The 24,686-nt window shown below is 42.3% G+C and overlaps 2 protein-coding genes across 2 annotated transcripts; both read right to left on the bottom strand.

Annotated features, from left to right (window-relative positions):
- Nucleotides 1-3,496: 3,496 nt before the first annotated feature.
- LOC145636755 (uncharacterized) lies at nt 3,497-6,122 on the bottom strand. Its single transcript, XM_081688310.1, has 3 exons — nt 4,797-6,122; nt 4,038-4,691; nt 3,497-3,871 (listed from the first exon to the last, which is right to left on the bottom strand). The coding sequence occupies exons 1-3, from the start codon at nt 6,120-6,122 to the stop codon at nt 3,497-3,499; spliced, it is 2,355 nt and encodes a 784-aa protein (XP_081544436.1).
- A 553-nt stretch (nt 6,123-6,675) lies between these two features.
- On the bottom strand, nt 6,676-10,090 carry LOC145634699 (alcohol-forming fatty acyl-CoA reductase-like). The gene is made up of 10 exons (XM_081686098.1): nt 9,933-10,090; nt 9,727-9,830; nt 9,335-9,534; nt 8,724-8,824; nt 8,437-8,629; nt 8,126-8,287; nt 7,899-7,980; nt 7,478-7,744; nt 7,204-7,331; nt 6,676-7,127 (listed from the first exon to the last, which is right to left on the bottom strand). Exons 1-10 carry the CDS (start codon nt 10,009-10,011, stop codon nt 6,977-6,979), a joined length of 1,467 nt encoding a protein of 488 aa, XP_081542224.1. The 5' UTR covers nt 10,012-10,090; the 3' UTR covers nt 6,676-6,976.
- Nucleotides 10,091-24,686: the final 14,596 nt, after the last annotated feature.

The following is a 24,686-nucleotide window of genomic DNA, read 5'->3' as shown; positions in this document are numbered from 1 at the left end:
CAAAGGTAAAGAAACTAATAGAATTAAAGAAGCATCCTCATCATTAACCTTAACATCAATATTACGCAAATCTAGCAAAATCGTATTTAATTGATCTAGGTGATCTCTAAGAGGTGTACCTTCAATCATTCGCAGACTGAACAGACGTTGCTTCAATAGAAACTTGTTGGTTAGAGACTTGTCATGTTCAAACTCTCCAATTTCAACCACAGACCCGATGCGGTTTCCTCCTCCGCAACCTCAGTAATGATATCGTCTGCAAGACACAACATGATCGTTGAATGTGCCTTCTCCTCTAGAATGGCCATCTCAGCGGTATCCGGACCCGGTGACTTTTTTGTCGATGGTGTCTCAGCGCCATCTGAACCCTATGACTTCTTTGCCAATCGTGCGGCCCATAACCCTTTTTGTTTCAACAACGCCCGCATCTTGATCTGCCATAAACTAAAACTATTCCTCCTCGTGAATTTATCAATTTTCACATTCATACCAGACATCTCTCCCACTCAAATCGAACCTGAGCTCTTGATATCACTTATTGTAACGGATGTGAGAAAGAACAAATTAATGAATGCAAAACAAGTAAATAGCACACACAGATTTACGTGGTTCACCATTAATGTGTTGACTACGTCCACAGGCAGGCGAGAGAAAAGTTTTATTGATCTTGAGGAAATTCCAGATTACAGATTGATAATGTCAATTATCAATAATAGACTAAACTATGACTAAACCCTAACTAGGATTATATATAGCTTCCCTAAATAAGATAAATTAGTGCATAAAAAAGACCCACGAAACCGTAAGAAGTCGTGTGGGCTCCACCGTGCACAAACGGAGAGCTCTCGCTCACCATCGAGCGAGCTATCGCTCGAACCCTAGTCAAGCTATTGCTCATGGTCGAGCATCGCTCGGCCCTTATCTCACCTTCGACCTTCATGAGCTACCACACGAGCTACCAAGCGAGCTATCACTCAGCCTAGTTGAACTAATCTATCTCCGTGAGCCATATCTATAGCTCACTCGCATATGAGCTATAGCTGCAATTTTGTCACAACTCCATATGCTTCCGAAACTACCGAGCTACCTCTCGAGCTATAGCTCGCTGCTCCTAAACCCAAATTCAAGGCATATTTAACAAGCACGATAAGACACGGCATAACACGACACAATAAAGCACTGCACGCTAAAAACAATGAAATTTTGCTTAAGCACATAAGCCCGATATGATCCGACATGATAGCACATGGACCTGACCTATTGAAAATTTTGGCCTGGCCCAACACAATACGTAACTCGTAGGCTGGGCCAAGGGACGAGCCTAACTAACCCCAAAGCACGTGAGTCCAACACGAGGCACGGCCCAGAGCCACCTTACGCATGACTAATCCAATAATGAAAATCGAGTGAGAAATGAGAAAAGGGGGGGGGGGGGGGGAAGAAGAGGGAAGGTAAAAAGTGGGGCCCACATGACGTCATAAAGAAGTTGGGAGGTGTCAAAATAGAGTGAATAGAATTTCTGTCTATCGTTAGAGTGTAGAATAGTGTATTTATACAAGAGATTAGGGCTCATGAAATAGGCCCGTTAGCTATACAATAAAACACTAAATATAGACCCTAACACCCCCCCTCAAGTTGGAGCATGCAAATCACAAATGCCCAACTTGCCGAGTAAATACATGAACTGACTTTTACTCAAAGCCTTGGTGAATATATCCGCTAATTGGTCTGTAGTCTTCACATAAGACGGGCTAATGATACCATCCTGAATCGCATCACGAAGATAATAACAATCCACCTCAATGTGCTTAGTACGCTCATGGAATACCGGATTCTGCGCAATATACAAGGCAGATTGATTATCACAAAATAAACTCATAGCACGGGGATGCGAGACGCCCAAACTCAGAAGAAGAGCCTTGAACCATTTCAACTCATCAGTAGTTTTAGACATTGAGCGGAATTCGGCCTCTGAAGAAGACTTAGCCACAGTGTCCTGTTTCTTAGTCTTCCAAGACACAGGAGAAGAACCAAGAAACACTAACCAGCCTGAGATAGAACGACGCGACAAGGGACAACCTGCCCAATCTAAGTCACACCAACCTGTAATCTGTAAATCACAATCGGAACTCAAAAGGATTCCCTGACCCGGACATCCCTTCAAGTACCGGACTGTACGAAGAGCAGCTTCCCAATGATCCTGTCGCGGTTGTTGCATAAATTGAGACAAAATATGCATCGCGTATGCTAAATCCGGTCTAGTAAAAGACAAATAAATCAGACGACCAACAAGCCGTCGATACTGCTCTGGATCAGAAAAGAAAGAGGACTCTGATTTCGCCAGAGTATGATTCTGCTCTATAGGAGTACCTGCTGGACGAGAACCTAGCAAACCAGACTCTGCAATAATGTCAAGTGTATATTTCCGTTGACATAAAAATATGCCATCCGGACTACAAGCAACCTCAACACCAAGAAAATACTTCAGAACACCCAAATCCTTCATATGAAAACAGTCACTCAAGTATGACTTCAATGTTGAAATCGCAGAGGAATCATTACCAGAAATAATCAAATCATCAACATATACCAGAACACTCAGTTGAATAGACCCAGATTGCAGAGTAAAAAGAGAGTAATCAGAGTACGATTGCCGAAATTCGTACCTTTTCAAAGATGAGGCCAATGTAGAGAACCAACAACGAGGTGCCTGCCGAAGACCATACAACGACTTCAGAAGACGACACACCATACCAGGTTGAGCTCCATGAAAACCAGGGGGAGGTTTCATATAAACCTCCTCATCAAGATCACCGTGAAGAAATGCATTGTGGACATCCATCTGATGCAATTCCCAGTTCGTCGCAGCAGCCACAGCAAGAAAAGCACGGACAGTGACCATTTTAGCAACGGGAGCAAACGTCTCGTTATAATCGATACCTTCAACTTGATGATTACCAAAAATAACAAGACGAGCCTTCAATCGCTCTAGTGTGCCATCAGAGTTAAGCTTGACCTTGTAAACCCAACGACACCCAAGAGCCTTCTTGCCCGGAGGTAATTTTTCCATCACCCAAGTGCCATTATTTTCTAATGCATCAATTTCTTTTTGCATTGCCTCTTTCCATCCCTCATCTTGCATTGCCTCCTTGAAATTATGAGGCTCAACCATCATATCAAAAGCTGCAATAAAAGCACGGTGTCGCAGAGAAAATTTATCACAATTCACAAAATGTGCTAAAGGGTAAGGAGTACCTGAGGAGCTCGGAGTAGACGGTGAACTAGTAGAAGTAGATGGACTCGGGATAGATAAAGTATGTGCGACGTAATCACGGTGCCAACCCGGTGCATGCTTTGGCCGAATACCACGACCCAAATCAAGCGTAGAGGAGGTAGAAGAGCTCGGGTCAGCATGGGAGGAGCTGCCCGAGCTGCTGTCACTTGCTGCAGCAGTAAGAGCCGCAGGCTGGCTGCGGGCAGCACTAGAAACCGCAGGCTAATCGCGGACTAGGCTGCCATCAGCAGCTGCGGGCTGGGAAGCAGGGGCAGCAGTGGAAGGTGCGGTGTGTGGGCTGCCTGCACTGCTGTCCGGAGTTCCGGGGTCAAGAGTAGCCTCACTCGCTTCAAGAACACACTCCAAATCATCTAGAAAATTGGCATCCACACCCAAATTATGTTCAACCACATTCTCATTCCCAACATGACTATCACCCTTTGTGGCATACGGAAATTCATTCTCATAAAAAATGACATCACGGGAAACAAAAATATCACCCGTCTCCAAATCATACAACTTCCACCCTTTTTTACCATGAGGGTAGCCCACAAACACACATTTCCTACTCCTAGGAGCAAATTTATCCCCCTTAGCCTTTTGATTATGAGCAAAACAAAGACACCCAAAAACTTTCAATTCATCAAAAGTAGGCTCCTTACTAAAAAAGCAATTCAAATGGAGTCTTATTATCAAGTAGACGAAAGGGAGTACGGTTAATCAAGTAGACCGCACCTAGGACACATTCTCCACAAAAACCAACCGGAAGATTGCCTTCAAACATTAAAGCACGACTAACATTCAAAATATGTTGGTGTTTACGCTCCACTCTACCATTTTGTTGTGGGGTACCGACACAAGATGTTTGGAATAAAATGCCATTATCAATAAAATACGGAATCATGGGTTTGAATTCCGTACCATTATCACTCCGCACACATTTAACATGAACATCAAATTCACATTTAACCATAGCAAAGAAAGAAGAGAACAAAGAATAAACTTCGGTTTTATCATTTAACAAATAAACCCAAACACCTCTTGAGAAATCGTCAACAATAGTCAAAAAATAATGAGCACCACAAGTAGAGGGAGTCTTATATGGCCCCCATAAATCACAATGAATCATTTCAAAAATTCGGCTAGCCCGACTATCACGGTCCGGGAAACTACCCCGTGACTGCTTAGCTTGTGGACAAATTTCACATGCTTTATTCAAAGATTTGCTACTAGAACTAGCACTAATAGCAGGCACTAACTTGACTATTTGATCCGACGGATGACACAGACGACGATGCCATAGCTCGAATGTAGAAACTCCCGAATTCGTCACCGGACATACTTTTGGGATTCGCCGGAAATAGTAGAGTCCATCTATTCGTTCACCGCCTCCAATCAGGCTCCCCGAGTGTTGGTCCTGTATAGCACATAAAGAATCAGTGAATCGGACATAACAAGCAGAATCATCAATCATTTTAGACACCAAAATTAAATTGCAATTTAATTTAGGCACAAATAAAACATTCTCTAGAGTAATTCCGTCGGCCAAATACACACGCCCTTCCTTTGTAGCTAGAGTTTCTGTACCATCCGGAAGACCAACGGGGCATGATAAAATAGAACGTTCAGCCACTAAGCAAGAGGCATCACCGGTAACATGATGAGAGGCGCCAGTGTCGATAATCCAAGACGATGAAAAATACTCACCAATCATTTTGTCTTGTTGACTATTATTAACCATATTCAACAAAAGTCGAACATGCTCAGACTTGAACTCAGATAAGGCCGAAAGAGTAGCTTGTGAAGGACCATCACCAATAGGGCTGCCCACGGCATTAGCACGAGCCGTGGGTTTGCTGTGAACAGTAGCAGGTGCGGCAGAAGCAGCTACGGCAGCAGCAGGGGCAGCAGATGCGTGGGATGACAGAGCAGCCCTGCTGCCAGAAGCAGGGGACTGACCAGAATTCGCCCCTCCCCCTTTCTTCCCATATTTCTCTACCCACCAATCCGGGTAACCGTGAAGCATAAAACAGCCGGAATTGTCATGGCCCAAACGCTTGCAATGTGTGCAATATAATCTGCTCTTATCGACCCTATTTGGCTGCTGAAAAGTCCTTCGATCAGAGGAAAGAGCAAAAACGTGTGCCTCATCCTTAGTCTTGTTTTGTGCGATGCCACGAGAGCGCTCTTCCTGAAGAAAAGTGTGGTATGCACGGTCTAGCGTCGCCGGTGGTTGTTGGGACAACAAGTTTGTCCTCACGGCTGCATATTTCTCATCATCAATGCCAATGAGAAATTGATGTAATTTCTCCTCTTCTCTGTCAATTTCATACTTAGCAGCAACATTACACTCACACTTCCCGCACTCACATCCATGGGGAGGCTTGAGGCTTATCAAATCATCATAAAAACCCATCAAAGTATTGTAGTATTCTTCCACAGTCATAGATTTGGTTTGTTTGCAATTAGTGATAGAAGAACGCAATTGTTGGAGGCGAACACCACTAGCCTCGCAAAAACGCTTCTCCAAATAATCCCATAATTTTCGTGCTTCCTCAAAGTATGGGATAGAGGCCGCAAGCTTCGGGTCAATAGCTCGTAGTATCCATGAAACAAGCATGGAGTTGACGGTGTCCCAATCGAGGAGCTTCTTCTTCTCTGTCGGTTTGGAGATGGTGCCATCAACAAACCCATACTTCCTCCGAGACTTCAAAGACAGGGTAATAGCCCTAGACCACGCAAGAAAATTGTCACCCTTCAATACCACATGAGTGATTAAATTGCCGGGTTGATCTCCTGCTCCAAGATAGAAAGGGGACGAAGGATCAATTTTGCCATCGTCCGTCATTGATGAACAAACAGTAGAGAAGAATAGTGATTATAGAGTAGTAATCAGAGAGTAGAGAAGTAGAGATTAGAGAAAAAAAATGTAGAGAGAATAGATTAGGGTTTAGAGTATAGAGGCTCCGATACCATGTCAAAATAGAGTGAATAGAATTTTTGTCTATCGTTAGAGTGTAGAATAGTGTATTTATACAAGAGATTAGGGCTCATGAAATAGGTCCGTTAGCTATACAATAAAACACTAAATATAGACCCTAACAGGAGGCAACTAGGTGGGAATTTTTGATGTTTTATAAAATAGTAGGTGGTAATTTGCAAAAAAAAAAAAAATATAATAGCAGGTGGTAATTGCTAAAATGGAAAGAATAGTAGGTGGTAATTGTCAAAATTTCTCAGTTATTAAGGTAAGAAATGTTACATCAATGGTGTGTAGGTGCGCCAATTTCGATGGCTTAGAATTTTGGTTAAAGATGAAAACATAACATCAACAATATCAATTGATCTACATTATACAAAATACGATTAAATACGTAATAGTAATACAACAATTGCAACAATGTTACGAAAAGCCCCAAACCTTTAAGGCGTTATCACTTATAAATATTCCATACAAAGTGCTTACACATTTAAATTTTACACATTTGAAGAAAAAAAAGAGATATAATAATTTATGATGACATTATTATGTGATAAATAATATTATATGCTAAGGCTACAAAATATTCATTTGCAATATTGAAATAAAATAATAACAATTCAAAACGAGTTAGTAGATCTTGATCCGAGTTAAGTTGGAAAGTGCATGTTGCAAATTTGTTCAAATTTGAAAGAGAACAAGATGAAGATCTTGAAAACATATTAGAACAAGTATTTAACAATTGAGGGAAGATGAACATTGATGAAATAGTCTTTCCAGTTGATGCCAATTGGATCGAAGTTGAAGACATCTTCATTCAATCCATTTTCGCGGGCAGTGATGAACAATTTTTCAGTATTTGCATCGGCAAAACTGTTAATTAAAGCAAAAATTAGTCATAAATTAGATGCATAATGACTATTAAAATTAAAGCAACAGCTTTACTTACATGCCCTTGAAGAACAAGTAGGGTTTATACAAGTCCACCAATTTCATTGCGATTTTCAGCTTTTTGTCAAAATTAAACAAGGTACGTTGCAAGTCACTACGACCCATCCTAGTAGCAATAATTAATATCTGTAAAAAAAAAAAAAGTTACATAAAATTTAGCTAGTCTTAAAATAGAAAAAAAAAAAAAAATTGCTCTATTATATCGACCTATTTACTTTAAATTAATTCGTTGCTAATATGAAATATATAGTAGTAGGATATAAAAAATCTACCATTTGTACGACGAATTGCCACATGAAGAGGATCATTTCAAATATGAGTATGTTGCTCAACACTACACCTTTGCCAATTTTTACCAAATTGCCTTCACGGTTGGTCCATGGATTTTTAGTGAAGTAATGGTAGTGAAATTCATGCAGCTCCTTAAATGATACTGGATTTCTGTAAGAACTTCCCACTTGGTATACTGTCAAAGAAGGTTGATTTACATGGGCCTTCATTGCCACAATCATCGAGTTCACAAACATATCAGCCGGTATCTGTGCAACAAGAACATAAATTACACGATAAAATTAGCTTATACTCATCCTCATTCATCTAATACATCTTCATGTACATTTAAGTTTTGTTTTTAAAAAATGTTATAGCATTCATACAATTTAGTAACGAGTGTAGAGATTAAAGAAGACGGACCAAGTCTAAGACAGAGCTTTTGTCCGCGAGAAACAAACTTAAGCTTCCTTTTCCATATGTTACAGCAACACTATCAATAGTCCTGCCATCATATAATTAAGTTGAAACGAAAACTATTAAGATTGATGTCCAAAAATAAAAGCTCTTAGCTTAATCTAGATTTTTAGATAGACCAATAACATTATAACAATGTTTGAAAATGGTATTGATTAGAAAATAATATATACCTGCAACCTTCAACCCAACCGGGAAAGGGTTCTTGCAAAGTGCTACACACAATTGTAGGCCTCATTATAATCACAGGTAAATCGCCTCTCAATTGCCCTACAAGCATCTCTCCCATCGCCTTTGTAAAAACATACGTATTTGGCCATCCATAAAATTTTGCCCTATTTAATCAATTGTTTTAAATAAATAGTTAGAAAATCGGAAATTTTCTTTAATATCACTTATACTTGTATATTACAGCTTATATTACACATGATAGTATTAGATTGAAATTTAATTTGGTTTTACACGAAAAAGTAATTTGTCATACCTTTGAACTCCTAGGTTTTTCATCTTTTGTCTTATAATCTTTTCAGGAAGATCACTAGATTTAAGATTGCTTAAAGTTTGTTCAGCAAGTTTTTTCTCAGATTCGATGTCCAAGCCAGTTACACCATTCAAAGTCTCACCCATCACATATGGGCTTTCAGATATTATTCCTGCCTTTTCTCCACACACATACGCTAAGAAAATACAAAAATTAAACATTGTCAAGAGATATCGACAAATTAAGTACTCCCTCCGTCCCTGAAAGAAACAGGCGTGATTTGAGCTTACCAGTTGAAACATGGATGAGCAATTGTATTTTAGCACAACTCTTTGCAAAGTTGACGACATGTTTTGGTCCTAGAGTATTCACTCCCAATGCAACATCATACCTACACCCATTTAATGCAATAAATGCATTAGTATTACCGTACCTTCATTCAAAATTATATGCCCTTTTTAGGAACATAAATTCATGGACATAATTTAGTCATTTTCATATGCATATTTTTGTTCATGACCATAACTATAGCTATCGGATTCTTATGGTTCAATTATTAGGGATAGTCCCCTAGACATGAGATCGGTACATTAATTATCTTTTGTGACTCTCTAAACCAAAGTTATTTCCATTCTACTGGGCCGGTGGTACCAACTCTGCTGACATCTCAATTAAATCACACACTGTATAACGTATATATTGTTGACTTATTTTATTATCGAGGAGTAATTATTTATTTAACCATAGATTAGGTTTTAAGGCCAAGGACACACTCATTAAAATAGTTTTACACATTAAGTACCTTCCAAAGCACATTACTTGGCTAATAAATCTGTACTTCGAGTAGTTTATAGTACAAAATAACTAGTATTAGTAAATGATAATAAGATTAATAACATACCTTTCTTCAAACTTTGTGGTTGCTGCTACGTTAATAACAATATCTATATCTTCATACATGTCCTTCATTTGCTCAGCAGTAAGTCCCAAATTCTCGTAAGAAGTATCACCGGCTACTACAGTTATCTTCTCCGAAACGAAAGACTCAAAATTTGATCCCAATTTCTCTCTTAGAACTTTGAACAACTCCTTGCCTAAGATCTATGTCCATGACAACAACAATAAATTATTTTGTACTATGATAACGCGAATATTACAAAAAAAAAAAAAAAAAAAAAAAAAAAAAAAAAAAGTAACCCTTCTTTCCAAGAATATGAGCTACGTACACTTACAACTTCCAATCTAGTAAAATTGTACGTAAATTAGTTCACTAGTTTTAGAAATAATATATACCTCATCTTGCAGCCGAGCATCGGCTGCTTGAGCATCTCTAGCCCTTACAAGAAGGTATAATTTTTTCACATCTGGTTGAATACGAAGTATCTTCTCCACGAGAACTGCATTAATCATCGTTACAAACGTGTTAATATAAAATCGTCGAGAGTGTGTGAAAATGTGTAATTTCTCATAGATCGATAAAAGAAAGAAATTGTACGTACTCTTAGCAATGAAGCCTGTAGCACCGGTAACTAAGATAGTTTTGTTGCCTAGAAACTCAATTATGTTACCAAAATCCATGGTAATATTTCGAAATTAATTACGCTAAAATTGTTTAAATTTTTAAGTAGCTTGGATTTTTTTAGATGAATAAAATGAAAGAAACTGAAATATATGAACGTTTATATAGGAATAACTCAAGTCAATATCAAGGCAGTATACAACGATGACCAAATTAAGCAACTTGTGGTCCTACGTCACTATATTATTATTAGCAAGTCACCAAAACTGAATTAACTGACTTTGCTTTTACTATATTTTACTCGTATGTTAGTAGTAACAATTTTTATTATTACTTGCAATTATCAAACGACACGTAATCGAATAATTGTTTAGTTTACTTAAAAGGTTGATTTACAGAAATTCATCTATAATTTCATTAAAAATGGCAGCAAAATGTGTGCCAACTATATTGTTGGCCAAAATTATGGGTAACCGTGGTAGTTCTTGACATTTCAACAAAATATATTTTATGTGAGAAAATAGTTTTTTAATTAATAAAATAAAAGAAATAGTAATATGTCAAATAGTTAGCTGTTTATGGTCACCTAGAAGGTGGATTGGTGCTTTGGTAGATCAAATTCTTCATAGTATTGAGCTGAGATTGCTGACTAGTGTTGGGATAATGCCAAATTGCATAATCACAAGTTGTTTGTTTGCCCTCTTATATATGTCCAATTTATCTAAGTTTAAATAATGGAAATGTTGATATATATGTTTGAACTTGGTGCAACGTATGTACACACGTTTGGGTCTTTTCACATCAAGAAAAATGACCTTGTCGAAATTGTTTCATTTTAGTTTAAATTAGCCAACCATTCAGTTGCGTAGTTCATTTTTTGGGTGCTATGGTTTTCTTGCATTACTTGTCAAGGAAGATACACTCTCCCTTGTATACATAAGCTAATCTAATTGAACTATTATCTTCTTTTAATTTGTATCCAATGTCAAGTCCAAATCCTCAGTCAGTAACATAAATTCCGTCTTTATGGAAGAAAAAACATGATTATATATATCAAGATGAATTTAAATACAATCAGATTATAAGATGTACAACAATAGCGAAAATTCTACTTTACTTTCAGGGGGTTTGAGAATATGGGGTAAGTTTAATTTCCAGATAAATATATTGCTCTTATTAAAAAGATGATCACATGTAGACAAATTTTGAACTTTAAAATTGTCATTATCTTGAAGAAGTTAGGGCCTGTTCCCATTTACTTAATTTCAGTTCAGTTCAGTTCAGTTCAACTCCAATCAGTTCAGCTCCAATCAGTTCATTTTTTAATTTCCCTCTCTCATAAAATATTCATTTCAACTCAATTCAGTTCAGTTCAGCTCCAATCAGTTCAGTTCAGTTCGGTTCAGCTCCAATCAGTTCAATTCAGTTCAGTTCGGTTCAATTCAGCTTCAATCAGTTCAATTCAGTTCAATTCAGCTCAGTTCATTAAATGCGAACAAACCCTTATATATAACACCAAATATTATTGAAATTTTCAGATGCACAAATACAACAAAAAAAAATGAGTAATGGATTTTTAATATAAATTTTTATTCAATATTATCTATTAACTAATACTAAAACAGAACATGCTTACATCATTTTTGACACACGTCACACTATCATTATAACATTTCCCGCCAAAACAATATATGGTGTCATCGTTATTTTTTTTTTGTTATTTTACTTAGCGTATTTTTAAAAAGTACATTGTATTGTTATTTTGGAAAAAACATGAATCATTAATGCAATATAATGTATATTACTTTTAAATATTTTCAACACAACTAATCAACAATAATTTTTTTCTCAATTAAATTTTAATAATTTGGCGCTATTATTTTAATTTTCTTATACACATTGCATTTGTATATTTCATATGAATTACCTCATTTTTTATGTATCACAAATTAGTTATGGAAAAAAATTGTTACTACCGTGCGATGCACGGGCATTAATCTAGTATCACTAATATATAAAGTTGGTCTCGTAGTCAAGCTACGAGACAACAACACTTGGTATTCCAATTTTACGACTAGTGTCGCACCAAGGAAAAGATAATCAGGGGTTATTGTGACACCTATGATGCTAAGTGTTTAGGGTAATTTTACCCCGCCGCGTGGTCCAATCAGAGGATGACACGTGTCAGCCCCAGGATGGCCCAAGGTGGACAAATCCCTGCTTGACACATGTCACTCCATAAATTAGGGGGGAAATGGCAGCTCTCAGGCCCAAATCCCGAGAAAGCCACAATGCGGTGCAGCCCACCAATGATTAGGGATCAGTGACCTAATCGGGGGCACAAATCCCGAGGACCCTATAAAAAGGGAGATTCCCCTCTTTTGGATGACACGTTTTACCATATTATTACAAACTGTCCCTGTGATAGAAACATCTGAGCTTGGAATCCGAGCAGAGACCCACCTAAATTCCGCACCTTTTTCTCTCCCTTCAAGTTTCTAACTTGTTCGTCGGAGGCGGAGCACCACCCAACCGGTGTCTCCGTTTGTTTTGCTGGTACAGCTCACGCCGGATCAGTCTTCGTGCTGTAACTCTCCCGAGGGACAAAAACACCCAAAACATTTGGCGCCGTCTGTGGGGAGAGTACCTTGAAGATGGTTCAAGAGTCTGTACCACCCCCTAACCGTCTGGGCGATGACCCAGAAGTCTTTACAGGCCAGGAGGATGAAGATCCTCAAGTCGAAACCTTTACCGCCGATGATGGCTCTCTCAGAATCAAGCGCATCCGGCCTAGAGATACTCTGGAGCGGGGTGCCACCCAGGCGGGTACAAGTCGACCCCCCTGGGCAGCCGGAAGGGGAAACCCATACGGCCGCAGGATCAGCACCTGTCACCCGAGACGAACTCATGAGATTCATGACAAGTTTCAAGGGTGAAATTAAAGAGCTGATCACCCAGAGCCAGGCTGGCCCAAGTAGAGGTCAGTCGGCCAAGAAGACTCCTCTGGAAAAGGGGAAGTCAGTCAAAGATCGGCAGCCAACTCCCCATCCAAAGGAGAAGGCAGCCGGGACCATTGATTGGTCCAAGATTCTTCTTCCTAAGAGGAATACCAATAATAACCGCTGGATTCAACAGTCGGTGGGAAGTAAAAAATCATCTCTTGATACCCGGGAAATAATCAACCGGAAGAGAAATCAACACCTGTCTGAGTCGGCTTCAACGTCGAACTTTCCTGACAGCTTCAACAACACTTCTGCAAGGAATGCTCTCTCCCTGCATGAGAGCCAGACAGGCGGTAATACCGTCCATTCTGGTCCTCAGATGATTGGAAATGTACCATATGTACCTACTCAGGTTTACGGTCAGTATCCCCCTCACTTCATGCAGCCGGCTCTCTTCGGAGGTCAGGCGGCATATCAAAATGTCCAGCCAGTGGACTGGCAGCTCCATCTGCTACGCTTGGGTGAACAACCTTCTGCGTTCACCCAGGAGATAACCGAGGCGGCACAGCCGACCAAGGTTAAGAATTTATTGGTGGGTACCTATGATGGTACCACCAACCCGGAAGATCACCTTATGGCATACACCAACCTCATGTACTTACAGGGGTTGGATGATGCCACCTGGTGTCGATGCTTTCCGGCTACATTGAAGGGTATTACCCAACAATGGTTTGGCAACTTGCCGGCCGGGTCCATTGACAGTTTCAGGAAGCTCGCCTTCCTGTTTTCTTCCAACTTCTCAATGAACATCACTACTAAGAAAACGAGCCTTGACTTGAGCACTGTTAAGCAGGGAGAGAGAGAAGGGTTGCGCTCATATGTCAGGCGGTTCAATCTGATCAGAATTCAGATTCAAGGACTGTCTGATGAGGTATCTTTTACAGACTTTTTTAAGGGTCTGAGAGACGGGTCGACCTAGTCAGAAAAGGGGCTTTCACCTTACAGGCAGCCCAGAGGGAGGCGGAAAGCTACATTCAAGCTACCGACCTCTGCCCGCCTGGTAACCAGTCGGACTCCAAGAAGTCCGACAAGCAGAAAGACAGTCGGCCTGCTCAGCCGGCCAAAAATAAAGAAGAGAGCAAGAAGAGAAAAGAAATCTGGGCGGTTTATGACTCTGACCAGCCGTCCCAGAAGAAAAAGAAAGAGTTTAAACCGTACGTTCCCAAGTATGAGTTTAACAAGGACTGCAACTCCATCCTCATGGAGATTAAGGACCAGCTGTCCCTAGAGAAGCCAAATCCAATGAAAAGTTTCATTCAATCAAGGAACAAGAGCAAATTATGCCAATAGCATGATGAGGTTGGCCATGACACCAACGACTGCTTCAGCCTACAACGGGCGTTGGACCGTCTGGCTGACAAGGGGATGTTAAAGTCTTACATTTCTAAGTCCCCAGCCGGGGCAAAGAAGAAGAACAAGGGTCAGTCCTCCAAGACTACCCCCCAGCCTGCTAGTAGCTCGGATACCAACAAGGAGCCGGTCTACACAATAGCAGGCGGGTTCTCCTTTGGTGGCCCTACCATCCGGGGCACCAAAAGCCATCTTCGAAAGATGGACAAAGATGATGATGAGCAGGCGTCTGCAAGCACCTCCTTCCCAGACGTCTTGATCACTGAGAAGGACCAGGAGCAGCGTTCACCGTCCGCATGATGACCCAGTTGTCATTGAATGTAAGGTTGCCAACCAGCTGGTTGGACGAATCCTTATTGACACCGGCAGCTCATCATACATCATCAGCCTCCGGTGCCTGCAAAAGCTGAAATACAATGTCATCAGCATGCATCCGGTCACCCACCCCCTGGTTGGTTTTGGGGGAGGGATGGTCTACCCAGCCGGGAGAATTGACTTACCCATCCGGCTGGGAGAAAAAGGCCAGGGACGACACATTGTCGTCAGATTCTTGGTCGTTGAGGATTTGACCGCCTACAACATTATCCTTGGTCGGCCAACTCTCAATGAAGCCAAGGCGGTAATCATCCCGTCTCTCATGCTCATCACGTATGAGAGGGATGACGGCTCTGTTGGTTCCTTGAATGGGGATCAGAAGACGACCCGGGAGTGCTATCTCTCAACCGTCAAAGATACTGTGGCCTCAGGCGGCCAGGAACCAAAAGACCTTGACAATGTCAAGGATGCCGAACCAGTACCTGCCCCACCAGCAGTCGGGAAGAAAAGAAAAGCACCTCTGCTGGTGGAGATGAAGAAAGAGAAAAAATAGCAATCACTGTCTGGTGAACGGTCAGACGAGCTCCGACCCCAACCGGCTGGTGAAAACATTGATCTCGTTCTGGATGACAGTCGTCCAGAGCGTACTGTAAAGGTTAGGACGGTTGCCCATGCTACTTTGGGTGCAAGCTTGCACCTTCTGCTGAAAGAATTCAAAGACATTTTTGCCTTTGAAGTGGAAGAGATGCCAGATGTCAGCCCGGATCTCGCTGTCCACAAACTCGCTGTGGACCCCAAAAAGAAGCCCATTCGGCAAAAGAAACGAAACCACGGCGAGGAAAGAAGTCAGGCGGCAGCTGCCGAAGTCAAAAAGCTGCTAGACGCCAAGTTCATTCGCCTTGTAATTTCCCCGACTGGGTGGCCAATGTGGTCCTTGTTAAAAAGCCGAATGGGACTTGGCGCATGTGTGTTGATTACACAGACCTCAACAAGGCGTGTCCAAAGGACAGTTACCCGCTTCCAAAGATCGACAGCCTGGTTGACTCTACAGCCGGTCACGCCTTGATGAGCTTTATGGATGCCTACTCTAGCTTCCATCAAATACCCCTCTAGAAGAAAGATCAAGAGAAGACGGCCTTCGTCACTGATTTGGGGTTATTCTGTTATACTGTGATGTCGTTTGGCTTGAAAATGCGCCTGCCACTTTCCAACGGATGATTAATACGGTCTTCATTAATCAAATTGGGAAGAATGTGGAGGCGTACATTGATGACATGATAGTCAAATCCAAGCAACAGACGGATCACCTTGCTGATCTCCCAGAAACGTTCACCACCCTCAGGCAGCATAAGGTCATGTTAAACCCAAAGAAATGCGTCTTTGGTGTTGAGTCTGGGAAGTTTCTCGGATTCCTGATTGATCAAAGGGGGATAGAGGCTAACCCCAAAAAGATACAGGTGGTGATTGACATGATGTCACCCCGTTCTATCAAGGAAGTTCAGATACTCACCGGTTGCCTGGCCGCCTTGGGGAGGTTCCTCAGCCGGTCAGGCGACAAATGCCTTTACTTCTTTCAAGCAATCAGGAAGAAGACCAGGTTTGAATGGGGGGATGATGCTGAGACAACATTCCAAAAGTTAAAAGAACATTTGCATTCTCTACCTAGGCTGGTCAGTCCTTTTCCTAGGGAGACTTTGTACATGTATTTAGCCGTCTCAGATCATGCCCTCAGTGCCATTCTCCTTGCTGAGCGAAACGGCGTGCAGCTCCCGGTTTACTTCATTAGTCGTGTTCTCAAAAATGCTGAACTCCGGTACCCCATGGTTGAAAAATTTGGCCTTGCTTTGTACATGGCATTCAAAAAATTGAAGCCTTACTTTTTGGCACATTCGGTGGTGATTTACACCGACCATCCACTCAAGCGGCCAATGTCTACCTTGGAGTCATCCGGGAGAATGTTGAAATGGGCTATTGAAATGCAAAGTCTTGAAATCACTTACGAACCAAGAAAGGCAATGAAAGGTCAGGCGTTTGCCGACTTCATTGTTGAAATGACTCGTCCGGTGGCTCCGGATAATCTCGATCAGGTTTGGAAAGTGTATGTAGAAGGGAGCTCTACAAAGAATGGTTGTGGTGCAGGTGTAATCTACGAGTCTCTTGAAGGGGACAGATTTGAGTATACACTACGCTTCAAGTTTCAGGCCTCTAATAATGAGGCGGAATATGAAGCCCTGCTAGCCGGTATCCGTATGTGTAAAGCGGCAGGGGCCATGAAAATTGACGCCTACTCTGATTCACAATTGGTCGTTAGCCAGTACGAGGGAAAATATGAGGCAACCCATCCGGCTATGATCAAATATCTTCAGGCGGTCAAAGAAGAGGCTGGGGCACTTGAGGAATTCCGTCTGAATCAAGTGCCTAGGTCTGAAAACAACCAGGCGGATGCATGTCAAAACTGGCATCTTCCGCCTGCCATGATACGCCTTGGTCAGTCTTTTGGGAAGTTCTTGAAAAAAGAAGCATCTATGAAGATCCCATTGGAATTCTGGACCGAAGCTCTACCTGGATGGATGGCATCCGGGCCTATCTTTCAAATGGTACACTTCCTGATTCGCCACAAGAGGCAGTCGTCCTGAAGAAGCGAGCTGCAAGTTTCGAGTTGAGAAACGGAGAACTCTTCAAGGCAGGGTTTCTAAAGCCCCTGTTGAAGTGTGTCACCCCAGAAAAGGGGAGGGAGGTTCTCGAAGACTTGCACTCGGGATTCTGCGCCTCCCACATAGGCGGCAGGTCCCTAGCCGTCAGAGCCAGACGACATTATTTTTGGCCCACTCTTGAGGCAGACGCTAAGGAGTTGGTGAAGAAATGTGACAAGTGCCAAAAATTTGGCAAACTTATTCACCGTCCGGCTACTGATCTGACGGCCATCCACAGCCCAATCCCGTTTGCAAAATGGGGCATGGACATTTTAGGTCCTTACACGCCTGCTCCAGGCGGAAAACGCTACATCTTGGTGGCTGTGGATTATTTCACTAAGTGGGTGGAGGCTGAGGCGGGTAAGAACATCAAGACCTCAGACGTAATCTCCTTCATCTGGAAGAACATTATCACCCAGTACGGGGTACCTATGTCTATGGTGTTCGATAATGGTCCTCAGTTTGAGACGCCTCAGCTCAAAACTTGGTTGGGAAATCAATGGATCTCAAGATGTTTTGCATCCGTCGGCCGACCCCAAGCAAACGGCCAAGTTAAAGCCTTCAACAAACTAATCTCAGACGGTATTAAAAAGAAAATTGAAAGAGCCGGTGGCTTGTGGGCAGAAGAGTTAATCCATGTCCTATGGGCCATCCGGACAACAGCAAAGGGGGCAACCGGTGAAACCCCATTTCTCATGGTTTACGGTGCTGAAGCCGTCTTGCCCATCGAACATTACGAGCCGACTCTCCGAGTCATGCTATATGATGCAGAGGCAAACTCGGAAGCAATGCGCCTGGCATTGGATTCACTCCCAGAACGCAGGGGCAATGCCGCCTTGCGTCATGAGATTTACCATCTGAGAATGACTAGGGCCTACAACAAGAAAGTACACAAGCGTCCCTTGAAAGTTGACGACTTAGTGATACGAAAAATGGAGGCAATCGGTAGGGCCAATAACCTCGGAAAGCTAACTCCAAATTGGGAAGGCCCCTACCGGATCTATGAAGAAGTAAGGGACGACACCTACCGCCTGGAAACTCCGGACGGCAGGAGCCTGCCTAGAACTTGGAATGTAGACAATTTGAAAAAGTATTACTTCTGAGAATGTAAGTTTCTTGTAAACAATGAGTCAATTAATGAGAATTCAGACTTTGTTTGCAAAATTGTTTTGATCCTCCGCCTGGGTAATACTCAGACGGATTTTTCATTTACCTAACTAAGTTTGATACTTAGTAAAGGTTATAACTACTTAACCGCCTGGGTAATACTCAGATGGATCCTCTATTTATTTAACTAGGTTTGATACTTGGTATGAATTGATAATTGTCTGTCCGTCTCAGTAATACCCAGACGGGCTTATTTGTTTAAAATAACTAAAGTTTGACACTTGGTGTAAATTTAATGTTGTAACGATGATCCGATTAAAAACTAAGCACAAAAACGCTTAGTGGCTATACAACCGGTCTCAAACAAGACCAAAGGCTAAAATGGCCGGATGGTTGCTCATTTTATAAAATTGCATGTCCCAACATGGACAAAGGGGCAATCGTCGCAGAGAACAGACTATTCATCGGTTCTACGTACCTATGCAGACGGCAAAAATTGAACGACCGAATTGGTCAACTCATAGCCGTCTAACCAGAATGATCTGTGAGGAACAATCAAATTACCGAATACCGGATGCCCTGGGGAATCAGTCGGTCACCGGCTGAAGTTCTCACTTAGGTTATTTATTCCAAAGTTGCACTTTCTATCCCAATTGGGGCAAAAGAATTGTGCAATGGCTATGCAATCTCTACCAAGACGGACAAACATTGTCTGGTTGGTGACTGAAACGCCTGTTGGTGTACGGCTGTGCACTTGGTTTGGGGAAATCACTACTGTGATTGATTGACTTACAAACGTATCATGTTCTTTGCAGCATCAGACGTTCCCAAGTCAATCAACCAACTCCATTTGAAACCAACCACACAGCCGTCCAGGGGTAAGGATAGCCGGCTTTTGATAAGCTAAGTTAGGTAAAAATCGCCGCATGCTTTTGATAAGTTAGGAAAAAAGCAGGCATATATGCAAAAATGCAAAAATTAAAAAATTGAAATCCAATGATCAAAACCGACTCAGTCGGTACATTCGTTAAGAGTCCACCCAACCAAACGGTTGTAGTGGATCAAATGTTAACCGGACCCCGTCCGGGAAAAGAGAAATTGTTAATTAACCCGGCTCCTCAGCCGGCAAATACAAGAATACTCGGCACGCAGGCCGGAAAAGCAAGTTTTGGCATACTGCCGTAGAATTACAGAAAAAAAAAAAAAAAAAAAAAAAAAAAAAGAGAGGGATTGGCACACTGCCGCTGAAAAATCACTTCTGGCCTGTAGGCGGCTCCTCCTGGTCCTCTTCCTCATCATCTGAGGGAATCTCTTGTGCTTCACCTGGACCAGGTAGCTCAGGCGCGGGGGGCTCATTGTTGGCGTTAACCCAGGCGTCGAAGGACACAGGCTCTGGCTCACCCTTCTCCCTCAAGTACACCACGTCTTCGGCGTACCTATGAGCTAGTGCCCAGATGCCATAATCCTGGTCTGGGTACAAGGCAGCCCAGGCAATCTTCATGCGGGCGTCATTGTCCGCATCACTCTCAGCAACCAGGCGGTTTTGCTCCGCCTCCAGGGTTGCTGCAAAGTTCACCTGAGCCTGAGCAGCATCCTTCTCCAGCTTCTCGACCTTGGTTTTCAGGTTGGTGTTCTCTTCAGAAGCACCTTGCAATGTGCCAAGGTCCGCCTGGGCCTTTTTGAGCGCCTCCTCAGACTTCTTGAGGCTCTCCTCCGCCTTTTTCTTGGCTTCCTCCGCCCCCTTCTGAGACGTCTCAGCGTCGCTCACCCGCTGGTTGGCCGTTTTTAGATCCGCTTCCAGCTGCTGGATTTTTGACGCATGTGTCATTATTATTGCTTTAGTTTCAAGTTCATTTACGATAGTGGAGTATAAAGCAACATTATCAGCGTCTGTGGCGGACTTCTTGGCCCTTTTTACCTCTTCCCGTTTGCGGGAATAAGGACGCTTGAGCCCGTCTACCCGCAGCATAGCCTGCAAAAAGCAAGCAGCATTAGTATTGCAGGCGGGGTAAAGCATTTAAAAAAAAAACAAAAAAAAAAAAAAAAAGAAGAAGAAGAAAAATTTGTTAAGTCTCTTACCTCAGCCAGAAGAGACAAGATTCGTCCCAGGTTGAACGTCTCTATCCCAGGGATAGCATTCTTATCTCTCTTGCTCACCGCCTCCAGCATGGCTTTAGCATGCTTCTGGACGTCTGGCCAGCGGGGAAATTGATCTGCACCATAATCAATAGGTGATGAGTGCGAAATTAAGGCAGCACCTATCTGTTGCCGACCGTCTGAGGATGACGTCTGCTGGGAGTGGGATTTCACTCGCAAAGGCCACCCCATCTCGGGTGGGGATTCAAAAGGGTTCTTACCTTTAGAGCCAGCCAAGCGGGAGCCGCTTGCAGGCGTGGTGAACCCCCCGGTTGCTGATAGGGGGTTGACAAGGTTGAGGCCCAAACTGCCGCCTACCCTCTCATTTCGCCCCCCCTATCCGCATCTGTTGGTTCCCGGCTGAGGCGCCAGGAGTTGAGGCGGAGGTGGATTTTTTGGTCTTGTTGAGAATGGAGGAGGGTTCCTCCTTAGCCCGTTTGAGATTTTTCTCAAACGTCTTTCTTACCTCTCCCCCCTGTGAAAATAACCAAGTTAAAGCTAGCATCCGGAGAAATTAAACTTTGAGGCCAATTTAAGAAAGGGTCAAGCATTTTTTACCTTGGCCTTGACTGCGGCCGCCTGTTTTTCCGCAAGCTCCTTGCGGATGACTGCAGAGGATCGCCTGGGTGTCTTCTCTGTCTGCAGCATGTTTAGAGCTTCTTCTGCAAAAAAGAAAAAGATTGGTCAATGTCATCAATCAATTCTGATACAAAAGCACTACAGGCGGATGTAAACTCAGGCGCATACGTTTGGTTAACATGTGTCCTAGCCCGCAGGCGGCTAGGAAACACTCGTCCCTGAACCAGGCGCTCTTGGGGATCCAGTTCTTGGGGACTTTTATTATTTCCCCGGTTGACAAGGTTGCGTCTGTGAGGCCGAAAAAGTCCGCCTCGATGATTTTGTCAAAATCCTCATCCGGGATTCGGGGAAGAGCGCACTTCCGGACCATCAGGTCGGGCTTCTTATTGTACTGGCGGAATTCATAGTTTTCCCGCCTGCTGGGAGCTGACATCAGGTAGAACCTGTGCTTCCAGCCGTCGAACTTAGAGACCTTGTCCAAGGTCATCATGTACTGGGGATGCGTGGTTAAAGTGTACCACGCCCTCCAGCCGCCTGGGCTTCGGCTAAGATAATGCATCTTAGCAAAAGCCTCCCAGCCGGGATGGAGCCCCTGGAACTCGCAGGCGGCAACATACCCCAAAATGTTTGCCCAAGAATTGGGGGTAAGCTGCCAGACTCCGAGGCCGTAGCCTCTCAAGATTGCCTTCACCGCCTGATGAAGGGGAAAGCGAAGACCGGCATTGAACGCCACCTCATAACAGCCGAAGTAGCTGTTGGCGTTGTGTTGATCGTCCTCCTAGGCGATAATGCCGTCCTCAGGCGGCACTCTAATTCTGTACCCGTCTCCTAACGGGTGCATTTGTGTAAAGTTCTTCAAGTTCTCCTCCATTTGAACCCTGTCCTTGGCAGAGACGTGAATTTTGAAGGGGTCGTCCCGTCTCGCTCCACTTCTTCCTCTCCTCCTCCTCGCTATCCTCAAGCGGGGGCAAGTTGTCACTACTCTCGGAAGTGGAGGCGGAGCTGTCGCTCTCCGTCTCCTCCTCATTTTGTGGCAAAGGAGCTGAGACGGCTTCATCGCCGCCTTAGTCGCATTCTTCCAAAGAGGAATCTGCGGGAGTTGAAGGGGCACGCGGAGGGGATCTCTCCAGAGCCGTCTGGTTTCTCTGACCAGACGTTTCTCCCTCAGGCGTTTGGCCGCCTGAGCCCTCGTTTCTGTAGTCTGGATCGGGGGCCGTCTGCATAGTCCGAGCCATTGTGTCCTGCACAGACACATAAATGGTCGGAATCCAAGCCAAAGGGTGGTCCCAACACCCCGAGACGACACTCCCAGTCCTAGACTCAGCCGTCCCTGGTGACCGGCTAGACTCTAACCTAGGTTGTGCCGTGTGTGTTGGTGATGCATCCATTTATTGCAAGAAATATGTACAAGCGGTGAAACAAGAAAAAGAGCTGAGAGAGGCAGAGACGGTACCTTTGGATTTGATATCTGAAGATAGACGGGTCCGGCTGGGTTGACGAAGAACGAGCTTTCTTGCTTGTGCATGACTCAAACGGATGACTTCTGCTCTCTCAAAGTGGTTTCTCTAGAAGATTTTTGTAAACGTACAAAATTATGAGGGTAAACGGCTATATATAGAGGGTAAATGCGGGGGCATTCCCGTAATTTACTCGGAAGGCGAACAGTTACTCTTTGATGGTAAAATTACCACCAATCGGAGTGTGACGCGTGTCACAGATGCCACGTGGCGTGCCACGTCACATCTGTGAGGGGAAAATGTTTAGGGTAATTTTACCCCGCCGCGTGGTCCAATCAGAGGATGACACGTGTCAGCCCCAGGATGGCCCAAGGTGGACAAATCCCTGCTTGACACGTGTCACTTCAGAAATTAGGGGGAAAATGGCGGCTCTCAGGCCCAAATCCCAAGAAAGCCGCAATGCGGCGCAGCCCACCAATGATTAGGGATCAGTGACCTAATCGGGGGCACAAATCCCGAGGACCCTATAAAAAGGGAGATTCCCCTCTTTTGGAGGACACGTTTTACCATTTTATTACAAACTGTCCCTGTGATAGAGACATCTGAGCTTGGAATTCGAGCAGAGACCCACCTAAATTTCCGCACATTTTTCTCTCCCTTCAAGTTTCTAACTTGTTCGTCGGAGGCGGAGCACCACCCAACCGGTGTCTCCGTTTGTTTTGCAGGTACAGCTCACGCCGGATCAGTCTTCGTGCTGTAACTCTCCCGGGGGACAAAAACACCCAAAACACTAAGTAAGCGATTTTTTGATAGATTTTTAAGATGAAATTGTTGTATAAGTTTTATTATCGATAGAATTATAATATTTCGTATATACAAAATTAATCATAACTTTTAATAATCTTCATGTAATTCAATTCCATTTCCATCATCAAATTTGTTTTAATAATTTCTATAAAATAAGATCCATTTATAATATATTATAATAAAAAATAGAAATCTTTAAAAATAATTTTAATCAGAAAAAATAATTTTATTTTGGTAAAAATACTTTCAATTCATTAAAAATAATTTAAGAGCAATAAAAAATATCAAGTTAATAATAACTTATATATCTATTTACAAATAAATCTACAAAAAGTACACTATTATATAAATAAACGATATGATATTGCATGTCTAAATACTTTATATTATATATGACTAGATAAAGCCCGTGCGATGCACGGTTTGTTTGAATTTTTTAAAATATATTTTTTTTTGTATTTATGTGCTAAAATTTGTTGCATATTTAGATAAAATTCCTAATATCAAAAGATAATATTTTATATTTAATTAATTTAAACTTAAAAATATCATTTTCCGATTTGCTTGCGTGGCAATTGAATTAATTAATTCTAAAAGAAATTAATAATCTCTTATTTGATTGGCTACAACTAAATTTTATAATCTTACATGGCGCGTTAAAAAAATTAAATCCTACGTGGCTCTCTAAAACCTCAGGAAAAAACTCCCCTTTATATATATACTAGTTTTGTGCCCCGTGCGATGCTCGGGTTGTTTATAAAGTCTATTTAAATCTAACCAATGTGGCGCGACACTCAAATTATATTTTATCGAAAATAAAACTTTAACTAAACAATTTTATCCTAAAATTCTATTCAAAATAGAATTCTAAACTAACTTTTTTATCTTATGAAGTCAATTTGAACCTATTCAACGTGGCGCGACACTTGGCGAAAAGTTAGAATGCCAAGTTTCGCTGTCTCGTGACCTGGCTAAAAGTTTAGCTTTATATATATATATATATATATATATATATATATATATATATATATATATATATATATATATATATATATATATATATATATATATATATATATTAGATTGTATTTAACATTCAAGTTAAAAAGTTTAGTATAATTCGGACATCACCCGGTCACAAAATTAGTTTTGCCTTTATACGCATGCAACTAACTTTATACGAGTATTATTAAATATTATTCATAACATATTAGATTGTATTTAACATTCAAGTTAAAAAGTTTAGTATAATTCGGACATCACCCGGTCACAAAATTAGTTTTGCCTT

Source organism: Chenopodium album, chromosome 6, assembly GCF_948465745.1.
Source record: "Chenopodium album chromosome 6, dcCheAlbu1.1, whole genome shotgun sequence".
In the NCBI taxonomy this organism is placed as follows: domain Eukaryota; kingdom Viridiplantae; phylum Streptophyta; class Magnoliopsida; order Caryophyllales; family Amaranthaceae; genus Chenopodium; species Chenopodium album.
This window is presented reverse-complemented; position numbering and strand designations above follow the sequence as displayed.